The following is a 22788-nucleotide window of genomic DNA, read 5'->3' as shown; positions in this document are numbered from 1 at the left end:
CATGACATTTGCCTTAATTTCTGCGGTTACCTAACTTCTTGTTGGTGCATTTCCAGCAACAAAAATGTTAATTTTCTTTTAAAACTGTATTTAGCTAAGTATAATGGATGCGTGTGCCCAAGTGTTTCCGGGTTTAAAAAAAAAAAAAAAGTCGCTGGATGCTTGTGGCAGGACTTTCTATGAAACAAAACTAAAATAAATAGGCAATAAAAGATTTTGTTTGTTTGTTTTGCATGTAACATTTTCCATTTAAGAAGACATAAACTGCTGGGAGGACAATAAGATCCGCTGCTGTGCCATGTCATCCATTATATCCAGTAGAGTTCATTAAAATTCAATTAAATAAGCAATCTTAAAATGTTGAGCCTCTCTCAGCAGACATTCAACGGATGCAGCAAATCAGTCTAAAATGTGGCTTAGTTTATGTTCTTGATTTAAAATCCCAACTAGATGGTTTTATATTCAATTAACTTTACTGCCCATTCTTCTGTACTTACTGTCTCATTTTTGGTAGCTCAGTGTTACTGACTTGCTGTAGAGCATTAACTTTCACCTGAACCCTTTAAGGTCTCACAGGAACTGAGTTGCTGTGAGACCTTACTGCTAATTACCTGCTTTGCTGCTGGAGAGGAGCTTCTGTGCCTCATAGAAATGTTTAAAGTCAAGAAGAACTGCACTTTAACAGGAAGAAACCTCCAGTAGAGCCTGGTTCAGTGTGAGCGGCCATCTTATTAGCTACTCTAACTGTACACTTTATGAAAAAAGAAAAGTTTTAACCCTAGAGAAATCACGGTGAGATTTAATAAAACTCTTTGCTTTTGATTGCAGGCGGCTACAAATCCCAATCCAGTTGTCACGACAACATCCAACTCTGCCCTTACCAAGATGAACCCATCGTCAAGGTGGTCCAAGATAAAGATAGTCACGAAGCAGGCGGGCGACGAATGCATCACAGCGATAGAGATCGTCCCGCCGGTGGAGGGAGCGGAGAGGCGCTCCATCCCAATCAGCCGCCCCAGAACCGTGGCAAGAAAGTTTGCCAGCATCGCGAGAAGCCAAGTGAAGAGGAAAAGACAGATGGCTGCCAGAGAAAAGAAAGTGAGTGTTTAAGCATGTGGTGAAAACTGGATAGTGTTGCAACAACATATTTCCATGTACTGTATCCAAAAGGCAATTTTTTTTACTATCTGATTTTAAAACAAACTAAACTTTTACCATTTTAGGTCATCTGATTTACCAAACTTATTCACATACATCCTTTAGGCTCCACCCACTAAAGTCCTCTGGGCTCAGGACTTTCCTGCTCACTCTGAAGCAAACTATTGCAAATGTGAACAAAATTTGTCAATATTACAATTAATGTCGAACGATTACATTTTCACAATTGTGGCGTTTCCATTAAATAAGAAACGCAATTTAAATGACGTGTGAATAAGTTTGTCCACGTGTTAAAAAACATGCCGTGTCATGATCCTCCAACTACTTCCTGTTGTCTTCTTTGTGGTTTGACTCGTGTGATGCGGAAAAAAAAATTTCCATTGCAGTTTTCCCAAATAAACCAAAGAACCACCTAATCCTAGCACCACAAGAAATTTTACTGAAAAACATCTTTGTTTCAGAACTGGCATGTTTACGGGTGGGGATTACAGATCCATTTACCCTCAAACTTTAACTTTCTGGTTGATGTCTGTAGACTCTAATTTCCACAGATTGTTTTTTTTTTTTTTCTTAATATCAGTTTTTAATTATACATTTTTGATTTTTTTCTATCTTATTTCATTTTAAATATGACAACAGTCAGAAGGGCTCAAAACCTACATTTTTGTTTCTTCAGACTACAGGACATGTTTCCAAAGCTCTTGTTTCTAAGTAGATTCCTGAACTGTAATCTGGCTGAATGTTTGGTTTGGAGTAATGGCTTCTTCTTCTTCTCTGAGCCTATGGTGGGACACGACTGGTTTCACTGGAGATGATGAGTATCTTTACAAAGTCTTTAGCTATTGTTCTGGGCATTTTGAATATATTTGACCCCCATTGTTCTCACCATAAAGGAACTCTTTTTTTTTTTTTTCCAAATATTGGCTATTAAATACACACTTTCACACTTACATGGCAACACAACTACGGTAATTGTTCTTGGTTTCTGTCTTCTGCCTCTTGACCTTTTTCATCTTTCATTTGACCCGGCAGAATGTGTTGGTGGATTTTCTGAGGATGTTTCATGACTGTGGCTTAACAGGAATTGTGAAATTGAACTGACTGTGGAGAGTCATTTTACTATAAAGTGTGTGAAAGCCACTTTTTTTTCCTGCAGTGAGAAAATAGCTACTGGGAAAACTCAGAATAACATCCAGTTATTTGTGTTATTCAATTAGAGCACCTTGCCGTTGTGCTCCACAGGGACATTATGTTTGAGTGAAGCAGTGGGCCGTGTAAACACATGTGGACAAATCTTGTTATGATCAAATGTGGTTTATCCAAGTGATAAGCACTCTGAAGGTTTATTTATGCAGGAGTGAAATTTCCTGCATAAATACTGTTAGCAAAACATAGAGCTGCATTCATTTAGGCTAAAGGCTAACAGCAGCCTGTTCGCTTTCATGGCCTGTTAGATTTTTCTTCATCATTTAAATTTGCTTTTTGTATTTACTCAGGTTATCTTTGGTTACTCAGGATGATCCAAATCATTCTGGTTTGACAAAGAGAGATTCTGTGGCTTGTAATGTTGCAACAAGTCAGACACAACAAATTTAACAACAAAAGTCACAATTATTCACAGCTGTATCTTTTATTTTTTGTGTCATTGTTAACCCATAAAAACATCACTTGAGTCTCAGCCCAGACAAATAAACACCAGACTGGAAGAAATGTCAATAGAATGAGCTGACATTTGATCCCAAATGTTGCTAAGCTAAACTGAAGTTATTCAGCAGCAAAAATCTACTTTCCCAGCATCCTCAGCTCCTCGCCTTTAAAAGCACTCGGCCAAACTGGGTGTGAATGAGGCAACAGCTGTGATGTTCTGCAGTATGTCCAGATCTGGCCCCTACCATCTGTGTTGATGCTGTTACCAGCAAAAGTTGTCTCATATTTCAGGAGAAGGTAGGTAGTCAGCAGAGTGGCTCAGATGTCGCCTCACAGCAACAAGGTTTTTACTTTCTCTCTGTGAATAAGATTTCTTCTGATTCTGGTTAACTACTGTGATGAATAATTATGCAGCTGATGTCTTTCTCTCTGTTGACCCTGTGAAGGAATAGTGACCTTGGTTTGCCTTATGGCTCCAGCCCCTTGCAGCCCTGAACCCAATTAGTTCTTCTTTTATGCTACAGTACATTTAATGATGCAACTAAAGAAAATAATTTATCTATTTGAATACAAATGTATAAAGCATTCAATATCTTCAGGATGTTGCAATTCATGGCATTTTAATTGTAAAAATGCTACAAAATGAATAGCTTACAATTTTTTTTCTTGACCAATAAACAACTCAGTATAAATGTCTTTAAAAGTCATCATAAACAGATATGTTTATCTTAACACTAACTAAAATCAGTTGGATGTTTGTATTTCTGCACTCTGTGGACTATCAGTGTATTATTAAAGTGAACATTTTCTGTCTAATATAACAGTGCTGTTCGGACACTAACAACTAGCAGACAAGAAAAATATTAAACTTTTCTACCACTTTAAAGCGACTTAAAAGTAGTAAACATCCCAGAAGATGTAAGCTAACACTACGTGTTTTGATGTTAGCTTTACAGAAAGCTCAATGATGATGTTGGTCTGAGATTCCCAGTCAGAAAGTGCTTTCAGTGTTTGGAGGTCTGAATCACACAACACTTTTCTCTACAGTTTTTTTCTTACTCTCAGTATCAAGGACTTATTTTTGGAAAAGAGATTTCTACCCTCTTCCTGTGACGAATATTATGGATTTGAATGTTGCAGTGTAAAAATGTAAACATACACTTGAAAGCATTCGTGCTTCTATGATGATATTAACAGTCCAGCGTTGACTCAAGACTCCATATATTTTTTTGTTTTTATTTAGAGTACATTAATATGTTTTCAATCTTTAGGTTATTACATGAAACACTTTTAAATATTAACGATTATAGTTTACTTGTCAGTTGGTTCAAATATATTTTTCCAAACATCAGGTGCCTCTCTGTTCCTGTGAAGCACAATTGTGAATGTTTCCTATAAAAGAAAGGTTCCCAAGTGGTAGGATTGTGGCTTCTTTCAGTTTACAGTAATGTTATTGGTTCCTCTTGGTTTTCACTCTCTTTCCAAATTAGTGCAAGGAATGCATTGTGGTGATGTGACTGACCAGAACAGGATTTGCTGGCACATGGTGCCGTGTTGAGTTAGGGATGTGCATGAATGATCAGAACCATACCAGGAACTCTGTTAGCTGTATTTGAATCACGGGGTAGAAGGAAGAAGGAGCTCACGACTAGATAGAGCAATCTCTTCATGATTTTATCAACAAAAGAGCATCTGTGGCTGCATCATTGTTATCACACAGTGGATCCACCATGCTCTGATTGCACTGCTGACGCTTTCTTAGAAGGTCTAGCATGAATATATGCATTACTGGACTATATTGCTTTTCCAATCCCCACTTCATATAGCTTTTGCCACTGGTAGTATTGGGTTGTTTTGCTCATTCAACGTGTGCATAAAAGAAACAGCCTCAATCCCATCACAAAAAGAGAGGGTGAAGCACACACCTAATCCTACATGCCTGTGTTTCACTACAGCACTGCCCTTGAAGTACAATAAATCCATTTTCTCATAAATGTTGGAGTCTTAGATTTTGTAGTTGAGTTGAAGTTAGTTCTTTCTAAGCTTTCTTGAGTTTCATGAACTATATTCACTCAATAGTTGGTTGGAGATCCATTGACATGAAATACTTCATGATATGGAGGGAAGACGAGAGAAAAGACTTTGGACCACCGATCCGGTCCAAACCTTTGTCTCCTCAGGTGTCATGATCTGTGTTTTTCTGTGTATTTATTTCGAGTTTCTGTGTCCTTGAGTCTCTTCGTTGTCCTGTTCTCCCCTCGATTACTCCCAGGTGTTTCTCATTCCCTGATTACCCTTCTGTGTATTTAGTGTCACCTGTGTGTCTGTGTCTTTGTTGGGTCCTTGTCTCATTTGGCTTGGTTGTATGTGTCGTCTCCGTCAGCTGTCCATTCGTTTCCTCCAGTTGCTACCGGCGTCGAGCCATGGATTCTGCTCAGCCGTGCCGCCTGGTTGTTGGACTATTGTTGGACTTGTTTTCTTCATTAAACCTTCATTTCTCATTTATGCCTGGGTCTACTGCGTCTGCCTCACCACCTACACCGCACCACTACATGACATCAGGTCAGATTAGCGGCTTCTGATGTCTCTGGTTCAGGATTTACCTGAAGGAGCGTGATGGTTACTATCCATGTCCTGGATATGTCTGAGTGCAGTGGCTCTTGATGGCTCAACCATAGTCCAAGCCTTTGGTACTTCCTTTCCACTGAAGGTGCTTTGCTTCAATACCTTCTCTAGGTTGTGGTTATCCCTGTTCTGCCAGACTTTTCCCCTTTCATTTTGTTTCCACCAATATGTTTGCTTTCAAGGATTTTTTTTTTATTATTATTGCTCTTGAAATAGAAAATTTTGTTCATAGCCTTATTTCATCTTGGATGGAACTGATGATACTTATTACCATTTATTTACTGATTATATCTGCTGTGTTTTTGTATTTCTGCAAGATGTGGTTAAAGAAGTTTCTAGATAATGTTAGATGTTTCTGCAGCTGTGATAGTATGAGAGACATGAAGACATCTTGGGTAAAATGCATAACCTGGCAGTTGTCTTAAAGGACTGATGTGTGGAGTGCAGTTTGTGCCCTTGTTTGACCCTGAACTCATCTGACAAAGAAGAATTAGAAGTTTCTCCTGAAATCCTTATCGGCTCTCTTTCCTGCCATAAAATCATCCCCTCCAAGAGGTTATGTCCACCAAACTACACAGAGTCTCATGTCACCTGAACCTACCATGTTCAGGTCTTGGACAGGTTGGCATGACAACAAGCCTCTGTCTATTGTTGCTTCATTTATGAAGTCCCCAGTGCCTCTACTAGATGTAAAAGCTTCTTTCAAAGTAAATTCTTGCATAAATCTACAGAGTTATGTTTAAACAAGAGCACCTCTTCTGGCTGCTTCACTTTGTTTTTTATTTTAACTCTTTGCTGGTGTTTTCGGCCATGCTCTCTCAAAAATCACTTTCTTCCCATCAGACTGTTATTTCAGGCATTTAGATGCAACTACAGTTGTGGAACAAATGATGCCTCTGTGCAACAGGCTCTAACACAGCATTTAAAGCTAGAATTCAAAACAGTTTACTGGTTCATCCTTTGAAACAGATGTCTTTTTTGCACTTGAATAATTCATACCTTTCTGTTGAAAGTAAATGCCTTTGAAAATGCTTGGTTTGAATGCAAGGGCGTAATGGCATTCGCTACTTTTATTCACATAACACTGAATCATTTCCTCCTAAAGCTATAATAGCTGCAGTTCACACAGACAGTTGAAACCAGAGATTTACATTCACTGTGCAAAAAGACTTTTTCTCCCTCTTTCTTATATTAAGATACCTGAATAATAAAAGAGTGAATATTTTTAGAATTTTTTCTTCTTCTTTAAATTCCAAGTTTTACCTGCTTTTAAACTGTATGATTTTGGTCAAATGTTTGGGTTTCCTTCAGCAATAGTTTGTTGGAATGTTGGTCGATCCCTGACAGACGCACCTGTTCAGCTCCGCCCACTGAGGCTGAGGTCACGACCTTGTGATGGACACTCCAAAACAGTTTGGAGCCGTCAGCCATCAGACCACAGGATAGATCTACAAAACTCAACGTTCTTGTCCATGAGTGCATTTCCAAACTGTAATCCGTGTCTTTTGGAGATGGCTTCTTCCTCCCTGAACGACCTTTCAGCCCATGTTTGTACAGCAGCTTGTTCATGAGGTTTTCAGCATTGAGTCACACGTTTCAGACCGAAACCTCTTCACATCTGGGACAGAGAACACGTCTCCTTTATGATGTGCATGATAACTGGACATTCTTGTACAAAATTGTTTTCGAACAAGTGAACCTTGTGGAAAATTGGAGCCAAGAAACTTCAGTTTTCTTCAGCCTTCCTGACACTCCTTTGCATTTTGTATGTTGACACACAGCGTCAGTGGTGTGTTTGTGGTGTTGCAGTGAAACACATCCACAGGTGATCCAACATGTATCTCAAATGTTTTGTCTCACCTCTTCATCGTTAGCTAACAAATCCGTTGCATTATCTGGATTTGTCAAAAGGCACTGTAATCAGATTTTAACTGCATCGGGTCCGTTTAGATAAAAGCAAACAGACAAAATGTCCCCTCTGTGTCTTTTTAAAGATCTTTCATTTGGAACTGCTTGTACCTTTACTCTGTTTTGCTAAGTCCAATCTTCTGCTGTCTCTCTTTTCTTTCTCATTCTCTGCAGGTAACCAAGACCATCTTTGCCATCCTCCTGGCTTTCATCATTACATGGACACCGTATAATGTCATGGTGCTGATATCCACCTTCTGTCAGTCCTGTGTCCCTGACACCGTGTGGGCGATTGGCTACTGGCTATGTTATGTCAACTCCACCATCAACCCAGCTTGTTACGCACTGTGCAATGCCACATTCAAAAAGACTTTCAAAAACCTGCTGCTGTGCCAGTATAAAAATATAGGTACGAGATGAGATGAAAGAAGAAGATAAAGGGTGGGATGGGAGGGGAGGGAGAAGAAGGGGAGATGTAAGCCACGTCAAAGGAGGAACAGAGGAAACACTATAAAGGTGAGTGACAAGAAGACTGGATAAATAGAAGCATAAATGTGTGAAATTTAACGAGGGCTGGCATATGGCGGGGGATATGCATCTATTTATTCTGCAAGTTAAAGCAAACAGGCGAGAGAGCTCCCCAGCTTCCCTTTACATGGATCCACAGAGTGGAAAAGCTCCTACAGCCGTAAGACAAAGTGAATGTGGTCTGGGAAGGAAGGAACAACTGTAAAGTGTGGAGACCATGAATGGAAATAAAAGCTTGTGGAGACAAAACTAAAACAGAGCATTCACTCGGCGGCGGCAGTGGCGTTGCTTGGATTTGAGTGTTTTTGTGTATATTCGGATCAGCTGAGGACAGCTTGGATATTCTGTCATTTTCCCCCATGATGAATTATTCCCAGCAGAAATCCCCGCAAAGTCGTGCGTTCAAGTTCTGATGTGATGCAGACTCTATTATATCAAAGTACCGAGGGCAGTTGTGTGGGTAATTGGCCACTGGCTGAGTTGTGACAGTTCAACTATCGACCCAGACGGGTAAAAGTTGGTCCAGAATCATTAAAAAGTTCTTCTTGTTCCTGCAGTTGATCTGAAATCAGCTGTTTGTACAGAAAGGAAACAAGAGACGGATTAAAATAAGGGAGAATAGGTAGCTGTGTTTCCATTGACCACATAATTGCGCAATTTGACATTTCAAAAATAAATTTGCTTAATAGAAACATGCCAATTTAAAAAACAAATTTGTTTTCTGATTTTTAAAAAAAAGCGATTTAGCACTAGGATGAGGTGGTTTTTCAGCAGTATTGAAATTGATTTATCTTGCAAATAGGAGGATCATGATGCAGCATCACATGAACAAACTTAACGTGTGATTTTTTTTATTGTATGCACGACAATTGTGAAATTGTCTTTACTTTGACATTACATTTTTGCACACATTTATAATGGAAACTCGGCTAGAGGCTTTTGACATAACTGAAGTATCCATAGCAAGTTTCAACATTGTCTGGTCAGGTCAAAGATTTTCCAATAAGTAACGTTTTAGCCGTAACATAAAGGAATTTCTCTGGTCTGCTCACGACAAAGTCAGCGTAAGCTCCATGTTCCAAATGTGACCCATTGGACAGATGAGGATGTTAAGAGAAGAAAAGAAAAGGTTTTTTCAGTTTTTGTCTGTTTTAAAGATAAAAGTCCTTTGTAAAGACTTTTACTTTCAATTTTTTTTTTTTTTAAATCAGCTCTCAAAAACTGCTTTTTGTATTCCAAAAACATCAAAACTCATTTGATGGGCTGAGACCTTCAAATGTCAACAAATCCTTTTTAGAGCGCTACGGATGGAGTTCTGCCTGACTTCTTCTCCTCTCTACCCTCTCAGACTGGATCATTATTATGAGATTGAGCTTGGTAGAAGTTCTCTCCACTATAAAGCTTAAAAGCTCAATTGATGAGTTTGACAGTGATGCTGTTCAGGCTTAGCATTAAAGCAGATGGCTGCAGTCGCCGTCTGTCTTAGAAACAAAGAGGAATTCTTCTCCCAGGAGAGAAGAGGAAGGAACGGTTCCAGCTGCTAGAGATTCATTGATGTATCTCTCTGCTGCCACCCTCACAGGGCGAGCGAACGAGCTTATATAACTTGCCAGTGGGGAGGGCAGCAACTTTAAGTAGCAAGGGTGAGGTGGCTGAAGTCGCTCTGTTTATTGAAAATAGATCAGGATAAGCTGCGGATTTGAAAGGAAGTCAGTGGGGGAGTGATGACTACACAGGGAGGAAGATTTGCAGGCAGGTGGATTAGAGGAAAGTTGCTGCTTCTTAAAATCCTACCAGCTAACAAGCCATAGAGCTTCAAAATGATATTTTTCAGAATAAGAGGAGGACTGAGGTGAAAGGTGGCAGAAACCCTGAAGGAGCGTGGAAACGGGTTGTTTCTGTTTTGGGTCGAATCCTGAATCCTGTTTCCTCATTTCCTCATGATTCTCAGAAGAAACGTCTTTCAGCTGCTAATCATACAAAAACACTTAGCAAATATTCACATTTTAATGAGAAAATTATCACTTTGATGCCTACTGTTAAGTTTTTGCCATATTATATATGGAACTGACGTTTGATCTATTGTCAATGATGGACCAAAAAAAAAATCTTCTTAATTTAAAACACTAGTGAAATTTGTAGCTCTTACAGAATGTGCATTTTGTAATTCTTACCGATGTGAGAAAATCACATCGGTAAGAAAATGTAGGGCTCTAATAATTAAATGTGACAAAACATCATTAACACCATATTATGTAATAACCAGCACAAAATGAAATGAAGTCATAAAACGCATTTTGAATCGTTTTGCCCTGAACAACATAAGTTAGTACCAACGGTTCTTTCTATGATAAGACAACTACGAGCAAAAGTTTGGCATTTATTGACAAATCCTTAAATAACATTAGAAGAATAATAACCAGGATGAAAAGAAACAGTTTATAATTGTTTATTGCATAATGTGCCACATTATTACGTTATAATTTCTAAATAATAATTTCTGCATTTTGTAATAATTGCCACAAAATGTAACATTTTGCAAGAGAAGGTATTGCAAAATGTGTTCAAAAATTTTATTACATGTTCTGTCGGTTATTACATAATGCTGCGCTACGCAGTGTTATCAAGGCTGTTTGTTTAACAAACTGTTAAATTGCCAGTATGTAATTTTTCTTCAAACCTCAATCTTCCGATCCAAAAGCAATTAGTGATAGCAGAATAAAGTGTTGGAGGATTGTGCAAGTTTTTTCTATTGGCCAAATCTTCTGCTGCTCACGTGTTCATCACAAATCAGGGTTTAAAAATGGTAAAAGTAATAATCAATCACAAATATCAAAGTAGTTTCAGGCGTGGCGTCATCTTGTAGCGGCAACCGTTGTTGCCATTCACTCTTCTTATGATCAAAAGATGAATGAAGGGATACAATTTTCTTTAAAGACACTTGACAGAACATATGTTCAAAATATTTTATTTATATTTGTTTATTTAAATATTTTACTGACTTCCTCTTGTAGAGGTTTGTGACTGACATTGACCTCCAGCGTTACAGGCAGGAAGTAAAGAGGTCTGGTCATGTGACCTTTCACACTAGATGCATGAAATTGATATTGCTTAGAGTTGACACATTGTTATTTTATTTTAAAACTTCAGTTGGCTGCCAAACGTCAAAACAATTGTTCTAGAGCTTCCAGAAGTTAGAAAAAATGTCTGGCAACAATTGTTGCCGGTGGGATTAAATGGCAACAATTGTGGGATTAAATGGGTTAATTAAGGGATCTGGATAGTCCTAGGAAATGAGAATCAGGACAATTGTCCAAGATCATTTTAATAGATTCTTTAAAACTTTTATTTGTATTATATCTGTTGCTTTGGCAATAAAAAAAAACAGGAACCAAATATCTGTTAAAGTTGGTTTTTCTTCTCAGTCATTCATTCAGATTTTTGAGATGAGCTAAGTAGTCAAAAGAAGATCCCAATTAAAGATCCCAATTAAACAGCTCTGGGCTGCTGATGTGAGAATGTTGGGACATGTGACTGAGGGAAGCTCAACGAGATCCAACAGAAGAACTGGCTCTGAGGGAGCATGAATGAGTCAAGGAGCCGCTTTCTCAGATCACTTCAGTTACCTTAATTAATTCAGACTGATGCATCCTGGCAAGAAAGCAAATTAGCTCATCGCTTTGTCCCAGGAGCCAGTCGTCGCCAGAAATGGGTCTGTGATTAGCTCCGGTTCTGGTCACCATGTCGGAATTCGGCGTGACGGGATGTCACCCAGGACGCCTTCATCAGAGACAGAACCGAGGAGCTGCGCTCAACAGATTCCTTTTGTAATTTAAGTAGCGATGAAGTGAAGGCAGGAGACTTGATTTCCCTAATATGGCTGAATCACAAGGAGCTGAGTCGGCTGCTTTCACTTTAATCCTTTATAAACCCGTCAGTGCAGCAGAGCAAACAGGCGAATGTGAGGAGAATCCAACAGCACACACAAACTCGTTTTCTCACACAATCCCTGGATTTGTCTTCTAGTTCGCTCAGGCCTCAGCTCTGCTGGAGATCTCATGTGGCAGTTCAGCGAAGATATGACTGGAGTAAATTTACCTCAGAAGAAGACGAGCAACAGCTGTTTTTTTTAGTTTTCAGATCAACAAACAGATTTTAACATTGGATCGAAATGTCATGTCATGCATTAAAGGGACAACTTCATATCTGATGTAAGGGATATTTAAATCGGGCTCGTTTCTGGTGAGAGTTGGACTCTGCCAAGGTTGCCCTTAGTAACCGGTCCTCTTCAGAGAGCTTCTAGGTGCAGCTAACGTATTGAGGGGATTCGCTTTGGTTGTGTCAGGATTGGGTCTGTGCTGTTTGCAGATGATGTGGTTCTGTTGGCTTCATCAGATTGTGACCTCCACGTGGTTAAGAAAGCTGGTGAGCTATTCCAGTTGTTTCTAGGATGGGCTGGGAATGCCAAGGGATTCCCCAGGATGAGCTGCTCCAGGTTGGAGAGAAGTCTTCTGTCTGCTTCACACGGCGAGATTTAAAACCTCAGAGATCACACACGCCATGATTTTTTTTTAAAAATCATAGTTGTAACAGACTTTGTTGCAGTTTGTGTTGTCCAGCCGCACGGGAGGAGCAACACACTAAAACACAAAGTGATTTCACTCAGCAGCATTCAGATGGGAAATCTGGCCAAACCTCTCGAGAGACCAAACATGAATTCGGAGTAAACAAACTTTAAGGTAAAAAAAAAATTGGCATGAAATCTTGCCATGTGAACGAGGCTCTGGACCCGATCCTGGATTAAGTGCAAAGTGATGGCTTAATGGTTCTCCTTTAATAAATGGAATCATAATTTGACAAAAGACATTTTTTTGAATCTATGTCTAATATTACATTTATTTCATGATCTAAAACATTTTCAGCTGACAGCAATCCAGATTAAATCTATAAGAGGAAATGCATATTGTTATAGCATCCTTGCTTTTTGTTTGTTTTTCCTATTAATATTTCTAAGGCGCGCTACCAAGAAGGTACACACAGCTGAGATCAGATCTGTTCTAATTATTCAATGACCCAATGCAAGCCGCTTTCCAGTCTGACTGCTTAACTATAGCAGACACACCAACACATTCAGGTCCATTTCACTGAGACGGTGCTGCACTAAGCAGAGCAGCAAACCACCAGTTTATCTTCAGTCGTGCTGCTCTGCTGCTGATGCTTATAGCTGCTTTTCTTTTTGACTCCACTGCTGAGTCCAGACTGAGAAACTCTCCGTCTTGACACACTTTAATTTATTAACACGATCAGTTTTGATATACACCATCCAGCTCAGGTTGTATTTTTAAAGTTTTCTTTTAGCCTCAAACATTTTTTTTTTTTTTTGTTCAGAATTACCTGACATTTAGCTCGATCTTTCTACACCAGAATTTGGGATTTTTCCACATATTAGTCTCTGCGAATTCTCCGAAGTTATGGAGGCAAATCCATGCTAAAAGAGGCAAAGTTTAAAATGCTAATAATCATTTTTGAAATGCTATGAAATTCAGTAGATTTCTGTAAAAACAATACATTGAATCCACGCCTATTGACTTTAGGAAATTTTTTTCTCAATAAATCTCTTTAGCATAGTTGAAGAACAGGAAAAGACTGAGGATGCTGTAGAACAACAAAAATAAATAAAATTCAATTTTACAAAAATACAAATATAGAATTTTTCCACCTGTCACCATGTCTGTGGTTCCATTCCTGACTTCCCTGCATGTCGAGGCGCTTGTGTTTGCTCAAAAACGTCTAATTTCAGTTCATTCACCATCAAAGAAGAAAGCTGATGCAAGGAAATGACAGAGGCAGAAGGAGAGGGGAATTAGAGAAATGTAATGATGAGGTTGAGAAGGAAAAGTAGGGCATGAATCAATGAGGCAGAACAGGAATCCTTTATTTAGTTCTAGTTAGCTTGAGAGGGAGACACAATAAAACTGAAAATCACACCAACAGGCTATTAATGCAACATTTACTTTGTGTGGGCCACCAGTTGCACGTGGAGTTCATCGGTTCTTATTCTCATAAGGAACCAGAAAGGATTTTTTTTGCCTCGCATAGAACTACTCAGTCCCAAATCCAGGCATTTTATCTGCGAAGTGAAAGCTTTATTCAAACCCTCCTGCAGCTCAGCAGTCGGCTCGTTCATATTTCCAAGTAGCTAACCTCAGCTTTACCTTTCTCTGGATTCCACCCCTGCTTCCATCACTGGAGAAAAACAGCCGAGACCTGCAGAAGACCACGACTTCCTGTTCGTTCATCGTGTCACCGCTTTATTCACTGATGGCGTTGAAAAGACAAACCTTTTCATTGGACCATTCAGCCAGAAGCATGTAGAACACTGAAATGTTTCAGATCGTCCCGTTTTAATATCTAACAAAGATAAGCTGAGAAAATACAATCAACCAAACAATGGCACCATATAAACAATATTTCTATAAACATAACGTTGCATCGTTCTCTCTAGCTAGCAGTAAATCCTGAAGGAGAAGGACTGGACACTCCTGCATGACCTTCAACTCAACCAGAAAGTTAACAAATGTTTCAGAGGAGATGGTTGCCTAAACAGAAGATGATCAGATTTCTGAACACGGTGTGCTAATTGCATGATTGACTTTTTAAATCAATCAAAGTACTGACTGTGCCATACTGATGTAATAATCTGTGCTTTTGTGACCTTCAGCTATTTTAATTATATTCTATGAACCTCTCCAGGGAACCCAAATTAGAACCAATTAGAAAAGTGAACCAACATTTCTTCATAGCTGTCACGAACACAAACACTTCAAAACACCAGCATTAAGGTTTAGGGAGCTACTTCTTCTTTCCATAATACTTTTAATGAAGAAACTCATAATTTGACCACTGCAGTTTGTATTTGTCAGGTTATTTCTGTCTATTGAATACTTTCTCCGCCTTTAAGAGAATCAAAACTCCTCTAGCTTTTTTCCCCGTTTTAGCTTTTTCTTCCTCTGGGGAAAAACCGCTGTATTTGATGAGCAGCGTAATGATGATGCAAAGCATAGGAAACCAAAGGCTCCGCTGTGGTGCTGTCTTCTACTTCTTCATTTCTTGTTTCAGGAAGTCAGTCACACTGAGTTAGCATAGGGTTAACAAGCTAGGTTTCAGTGCTACTTACCTTCTTCTGCTTCTCCAGGAAGATTCGCTGTTCAGAGAGACATGAATAATAAAAGGTCCTGAAGTATTTCTATTCATTTTTATTCCGATAAGTGATATCTGGCATTGCAGGTGACAGGAACACCATTTTCACAAAAAGACCCAGACAGGAATCCCTGAAACGAGTTGTTGTTTATAGCCTGGAATCCAGTTTCACAGCTGGATATATCTGTGGGTCGACTGGATGTGTCTGAACGGATAATTAAGTTCTCCGGTTTATGTGTGGTTCAAATATGGACATTTATTGGTCATATCTGTTCCAAAGTAGCAACAGTGGTGAACTTGGAAAAGAGAGGGATGTTGAGTTGCTGAAAGCAGCACTGAGTGAACACTTGGTCCTTGTTGATGTGGGTTATTGAAGGTGGAAATGCGAAGAATCATAAAGACGTGAGGGATTTAGAAGAAAGCCCGTGGCGACGGCCTACTTAAAGCGCTTCGAGGAAGGAAAACAGGAGAAATGAAGACAGGGATCATTGATGCTTGTGGGGAGTGAAGTAATATTAGATCCAATATAACAAAGCTTGTCTTACTGAAATAAGCTTTTGCTGGAAAAAAAATTAGAACACCCTGTGGAAACATATTTGTAATTCATAACATGAATTTGAACAAAACTGAATACGTTTTGTAATACTCAAAAGATATTTTAAAAGATAACATAAAACAACGTAAGAAAATTGTTTAACATCTGTTAAAATGTTCCAGATTATCACCTTCAGCTTTTTTGAGACATAACAAAGCATCATGGTTTTGAAGACATATCCTAGTATGACAGGGTGATCTGAAAATGATGTATTTTAATTTAGATGCTTTCTTTAAAAAGTAAATCAACAGGTTACACATTCTGGAGTAAGACTGTAACATTCAACTACAGCAAGGCTTTTTAGAGCATTCTTTCAAAGTTATGCAAAAACAGGAAATAAATGGTTTGATGTGCATTGTATTGGGAACACTGGCAGATTTAGTATGTCAGCGTTGGGTTAAAGAAACCCGCACCCAGATGGAGACTCATGAATTTTTCCTGATCCCCTGTCATAATGTTGCTGCTCTCAGGAACAAGTCCCTCTGTAGAATCCTCGTTCCCACTTCATTCATTATTATTAATAACACACAATTTTAGAAAACTGGGCTGCAACAGAAACGACTCACAACATTCAGCAGACACGCGGCACCAGCTTTTTGTTGCCTTTGTGAGGAATCTGTACCAGATTTCACAGAAATATGTAACGGAACGATTGTTTTCTCAACAATACAAATTGGTTTTTCAGTATTCTAGATACGGGCTCATTTTTAAATGACACGTCGCGAATGGTGCAACGAAGAATTGAAAATGAACGTTTCATTGGCCTAGTCGAAGTTTGGACAAAATTCTGCAGAAAAACTCGTCGATGGCAGGTGTGGTAACAGAGCGACCACACCACATTGTTTGGATAAATGAGATCATCTTTTGAGAACTGGTAATCTTTATCTCACACTAAAATGTGTTGGAGGATCTGAAATAATTAAGTTAGATTAGAAATCTGTGGCGTACATCATCAGGACGCTTAATCCAACTTTGCTTTCTTACATTAGAAACGGAATCGCAACCTTTCTGGGACTAACACCTTTCCTGCGACTCCTATGGCCAGAGGTTTTAGGCAGTCTGTCACATTTAGAGAGAGGAAAGAATGCAAAGAAGCCTTTACCGCTAGCACTTACACCAGAGCCTTTTCTCTGTCTAACGGACACATTGATGGCGAATCCTGTTAGTGATGGACAGCTGAGTGGCAGGTAGATGGTGTGGAGTCAGTGAAATAAAGACAGCATTAGAGGAGAAGGCGAATTATTAGCATCCACCTTTAATAATATTTAGACTTCATTACGATTCACGTATTTTTATTGTGTATTATTTCTATACTGCCATCTTAAAATAGGAAAAGTTGATCATTTATAATGTTTAATGGAAAAAGTATTAGATTATCTATAGTTTCTGCAGAGAAGGAAAGAGGCTAAAAATGGTTCATTTCTGAGACAGCGCTGAACTTTGCTCTTACTTTTTGATTTTCCTGTATCTTGTTCGCTGTCCAGAATTCCTCTGGGAACAAACTTCTTCCCCTCAGTCTGACTGTGTGGTTCAGCCTGGACACAACGGACAGTTTTCATAGTTTTCACTTGCCTAGCAATGCTAATGAGGTGCAGGACGTTCTAATCGAAGCTGACCTGTGTCATTGACCCAAAATACACTCAAAAATATGGAAGTAAGCACACTTCCTGTCGACTTAAAGAAGAATAGCTCTTTTAAGTAATACAGGATCATTTCTATTTTAAAAAGGGCTAGGAATGTTATGCTAGTTAGTTTTTGTCCTCAAAATCCAAGGAAAGTTTAAACAGCAGTCAGATAGTTTTTACTCTTTGACCCTATAAAGATTGAGAAGGTTTTAGTAACATTTAGTTCTTTCATCTAAGGTGATATCTTTGTATTTTATTTATGTGTGTTAGCTTGTGATATTCTGAGATAATCAGATTATTTCACTCTTTTTAACACACATCTGGGTCCCTCTCGCGTCTCAAGTCCCATTTTAACACAGGATTCTTTTACAGACAAACAAATCCCAACCTTTCAGAACCTCAATCCTTCTTTGTCCCTTTTTTAAGTAGCTGATAATGACGCTTCTTTGAGATTCAGAGTGCTAAATCACATCATCTCTTTTCTGGTTAATCTCCTCCTTGTTCCTTTCAGCTTGGCATTGTCAGCCCGTGATGTATTCTCTGCATTTAGATAAAGCTAAATGTTGCCAATAAGTGATTAGTCAGAAATACTTGAGATGAACCTTGTTAAGCCTAATTTAGAGACAAAGGTTCACCTGCTCATGTTTAATTACAATAACACAAAGAAAAAGCAACATTGTTCTTTCATTTCTCCTCCAGTCTAATCAAATCTTCACATTGACTATTTGAAGGATTAATGTCCAGAATAACAGTTTTACCTTCAGGGAGAAAAAAAACAGAATGTCCCGGATCTTCAAAGAAATACCTGATCAACTTTCAGAGGCGTGTAAAAAAAAAAAAAAGAAAGAATAATAATTTATTTTAAGTTTTTAGGGGTGTGGGAGTTTCATCACTTGTGCTAGCAGTCCCTATTTTGGGATTAATTCTTGATTCGCACTGATTATTACTTTTTTTCTGCATAGATTTGCTTAAATATTAACTTTGAACCAACTTGTGTCACTGGGATATTGTTACACACTATAATTTCTTCTATTGTTAATATTTTGGATATTTGAGCTTCTATTGGAAAATTTGTTAGAATGAGTCCTGTATCTAAATGTACTGAGAAGAAGAGGCCATTAATCTAAAAGTAACATAAAAATACAGATTACAGTGTGGAAATGTATTCAGGGACAAAGAGCTTAATTTTTGGAGACGTGCTGTTGTCACGGTGACCATATTTGGAGAAGAAAGCATGATGCTACCACCACCAAAAGGTGTTTTGGTGGTGGTAGCATCATGCTGAGTTTATTTTGCCAGAGAACGGAGTAGTGCATTTCACAAAGTCTCTTGAAACATAATCTAGGAAGTTAAATCTTGGGCACAAATTCATCACCTATTGAGACTTCATTTCCAAACTTCGCAACGAATTTGTCTAAAACGTGAGAATTCTAGATTTCTGAAGTAAATAAATGCGAGTGGTAGTCTGCAGAGTTTTGGGAAGAGTGAAACTAGAGTTCACTGAGGGCAATTGAGGGCAAACAAAGGTGCAACGTGAGTCGCTGCAGCCAAATAAACAGGCTCCCGTTTCTTACCCGTTCTGGAGTTAGAAAAGAAAAACATCCCTAATGGAAAGGTCAGTCCATTTTTCTGAATTTAATTAAATTCAGGTGTATTTATCTGGCATCACTTGATATGGAAAATCAGCAGTGAGCGATATTCCGGGAACAGATTCAAGTCAGAAGCGGTTGTGTAAATGCAGCCTCACTCATTTCACACAAATCAACTCTAAATATACGCCAATTATATTCCAGCCGAACTTTTAACAGGCTTTTGTGTTTGTGAAGAAAGTCAGTAAATTACATTTGATTTGCACAGGCAAGATAAACCAATAAATACTGTAAAAAGTGTTTATGGAACAACGCTTGACGAAAAATGAAAAAATAGTGATGTGAATTTATATCTATATGTTATATTTTATTTGTATTTTTTCCACTGAAGAGGAGAAAGTCAGAAGAAATGTCTATGAAGTACCTCTGAGACCTAACAAACCGGCACAGCTGAGGGATTTAAAAGTGCTCAATTAAAACAATTAAAAATCAGACAGATAGATGGTGACATTTTTACTCTACATTATTAAACCTCCTGTTTCTCTCTTTCTTTCCCTGAGTTCACCCGTTTCCTGAATAGATTATCATTGTAGCGAAGCAGCTCTCTGTATGTTTTCTGATGTGACCAGTCGGTGACCATACAGTAGATTGGTCACCAACTACCCATTCAACATATTTCCTAAATTTCAGAAAATGTTAACATGTCAAATCATTTAACTAAATATGACTAATGTCAGGCTTCCTGTTCAAAACGAAATATTTTTGGAAGATGTTCTTCCTGTAGTGAAAGCTGGAATCATGTGTCTTAGTCAGAGAGAGTGGGTGTTTCAGCCAGAGGCCAATAATCATCCAAACTACTGCCCAGCAGAGAGCCTCTGTTTCTGGTAATTAGATGGTGCCTCACAATGACTGGTTTTAAACATACTGCTGGGACAGAGCATTGGTTTGACCGGTGTCAGCTAATGACAGGTTTTTGCCTTCCGCTGAGACAGATCCACAAAAAAAAGCTTTTGAGAAGTGTAATAAAAAAAATACTGTTAATTTTTTATAATGCTAAGGATGAATTATGTACAATTATCTACAAATGCAGACAGGAGACTGGCTTAAGATACACTGTTGGATTTTCATGTGTATATTTCTTGTGCATGACTGTAAATACTCAACACAAGGTGAACATTTCAGGGTTTTGCATCGCTTACTAAGTTATTCCAAAGAGAAGAGACTTGTGTTCTTATAAAGTATATATAAAAAATTATTTACCTCTATGTACGGAGCATGGAGTTTCTAGTAATCTAAGGAAATGTCAATTCTAGTCCTTTTCTGTCCCAATAACAGTAAAGGTGACTTCAGATTATCATCAAACATGTTAAAGACCAAACGAGGGTTTTAGGTGTCAAATAGGCAGGATGTGTAACATATATATACTGTATATATATATAAATATATACACTGAAGAAAAATTCCACTCAAATATTTTGTCCTATAAATGTTTTATGTATGATGGTAAATATGTGCTTTGAATTATATTTGCAACTTGGCCACATTTGTGTTCTTGTACAAGATGCAGCCAGAATGACTGTAAAAAGGGTAAATCAACATAAAACATTTAACTTGTTTTTTATTTTTATTTTTATTATTATTATTATTATTATTATTATTATTATTATTATTATTATTGTGTTTTTTGTAACCAAACTGTAAAACAGCAAACATCTGTTTAAGTCTTCATACCTTCAATATGGGGGAGAAGATTAAAAAAATGCTAAGCTAACCGTTTGTTGAATTTGGGTCAAAACCAAAACAGATTCCCACCAGGTTAAACAGAACTAAGTTGAAACATTGGTGATGTGTTTATTACTGAGAACTTATGCTTTCTCTAGATAACTCATTGAATTAAAACAACTCTTTTTTTTTTCATAATTTTTAAATGGCATTAATTAAAAAAAATTTTTAAAAAATGGTCAAATGCACCAATTTTAGCCCTCTGGAAAGTGATGGTAGCTTATTTAATATTAAAAAATGTAGCATGTACAGCCAGCAGCAAATTGCAAAAACCCATAAATACTTGAGACCCTCTCTAAAGACTCTTACAAATATCCATTTTAATAGTTCAAACACCAAATATACCTTAATATTCATTAATATGCACTTTGGAAACTGTTATGTCTGTACAACAGAAGCTAACAGCTACAGTTTTCCTTAGCTATACTCCTGGAGCTCAGCCAATCAGTGCCAAGGAAAATGAATGGCATTTCTGGATTGGCTGCTTTGTAAAAGCCGACTAGCATTTCAACTACAGATTTGGCTGGTTGAATGTAACGGGCAGATTAACCAGCCGTCTACAGAAGTTACCTAATTAAGATTGAGGCCAGATTGACTGTTTTGACCTGTATGTTCTGCTGAGATTTGCTTTACAAAGTAGGTTTAAAAAAGAAAATCACCAAACTGTTTACTAAAAAAATGCATCTTGGCCTAAAATACATTCAAATGTCCTGATAACCATCAAGTGCAGGCGGCATCGCGTTGCAGAGTGTGTGCATGCCTCTGTGTGTTTTTTCTTCTTCTTTCTTTTGAAACATTTTTTTTCCCTCCGCTAGCAGTGTGTGACGTTTTGCCAAACACAACCAAAATAGTTTGGAGGATCAGTTTTAGTCTCTAGGCTTATTCATAATTACTCTACTCTTTCACTTTTAAACTGGCAGTCACTTTGCTTCTATCACACAAAACTCATCCATCTTAAATACTTCCAGGATTTTAGTCACGTAAGCAAAAATAATAATAGTAATAAAAGACACCCCATAAAAGTTGCAGTAAAATAAGTGCTTTTCATTTTCTTTACACATTGTGGTTGATTTACCCTTACAAACAGTCAGACTCATTGTACTCAGGTCTTTCACTTTGGTTTGGATTTTAGTGGTGTTTTTTGGGGGAAACCCCTGATGTGAAGTGTTTTGTCTGTGTAATATCTTATGGCTGTTTGTACTTTCAATTTAAAAAGTGCTCAAATAAACAAATAAATCATTTTCAAAGACACAAGAAGCAGCTGGAGTTCCTTCTTCATGAAATTTTCAGAACATAAATATGTGAAACTGATGCAAATCAGCTTGATGTAAAAAAAAAAAAGTTCTGCAGCTGTCACACTGATGGGGGGGAAAAATGACACGACAAGACTGTATTGTGATGAACGCGTGAGAGCTAATGAATGATGGAGCTGCTAGTGCCAACTCCATCATATTCTAATGGTCCCATTTTAGTAGTTTACATCCTCTTCACTTCAGGTTCGCAACAGTTACTGCAGTTCGTGTTTTAAACTTATTTAAATCAGTTTGGCATCATCTAAAATAGCCTGAATGGGGACGAGAACGAGTGAGGTGGAGGAGCTCCACTCTCTGAGGTCAGTGTAAGCTACGGTCCTCTTCTACATCAACCGGACTCAGTTGAGGTAGGTTGAGTCCTAATTAAGATGGCTCCTCGGCGACTTTCTTTGGTGTTTTCCAAGTACATAGCTCTGGAAACAACAGAGCAGGTGGGATTCAGAGGTGTGGACTCAAGTTATGGGATTTAGAATCGAGTCTCAACTTTAATCACTTTAATCTCAACTTGAACTTTGACACAGATGACCCGTGGCTTCACTTTGACTTGAACAGAATCGACGTCAAACAGAATGTGGGCTTCAAACCTGCTATTCACTCTCCTCCATTTGCCTGTTCTGCCTCTACTGTTGCTACAACATGAACACTGCGGCTCCTCTGCTGCTTACCTGCTCTCTCCTGGGTCCTACGATGACGGCGCCAAAGCTGATGGAGGCGGAGCAGAGTTCTCTTCCAGCACTATCAAAAGAGGACTGTTTAAGATTTGAAAAATAAAATTCAAGTTCACCCATCGAACAGGCAGAAGGTTGGCAGCAGAACTC

The 22788-nt window shown here is 38.3% G+C and overlaps 1 protein-coding gene across 1 annotated transcript in view; it reads left to right on the top strand.

The window, feature by feature from the left end:
- The window catches only part of LOC116715536 (muscarinic acetylcholine receptor M4-like), a 40584-nt gene extending 18936 nt beyond the window's left edge, over nt 1-21648 (top strand). Inside the window, exons 6-7 of the mRNA XM_032555982.1 lie at nt 829-1098; nt 7513-21648. Of these exons, the coding sequence (XP_032411873.1) occupies nt 829-1098; nt 7513-7758 (516 nt within the window). The 3' untranslated portion in view covers nt 7759-21648. The remainder of the gene's footprint in view (nt 1-828; nt 1099-7512) is intronic.
- Nucleotides 21649-22788: the final 1140 nt, after the last annotated feature.

Source organism: Xiphophorus hellerii, chromosome 24 (genome assembly GCF_003331165.1).
Source record: "Xiphophorus hellerii strain 12219 chromosome 24, Xiphophorus_hellerii-4.1, whole genome shotgun sequence".
In the NCBI taxonomy this organism is placed as follows: domain Eukaryota; kingdom Metazoa; phylum Chordata; class Actinopteri; order Cyprinodontiformes; family Poeciliidae; genus Xiphophorus; species Xiphophorus hellerii.
This window is presented reverse-complemented; position numbering and strand designations above follow the sequence as displayed.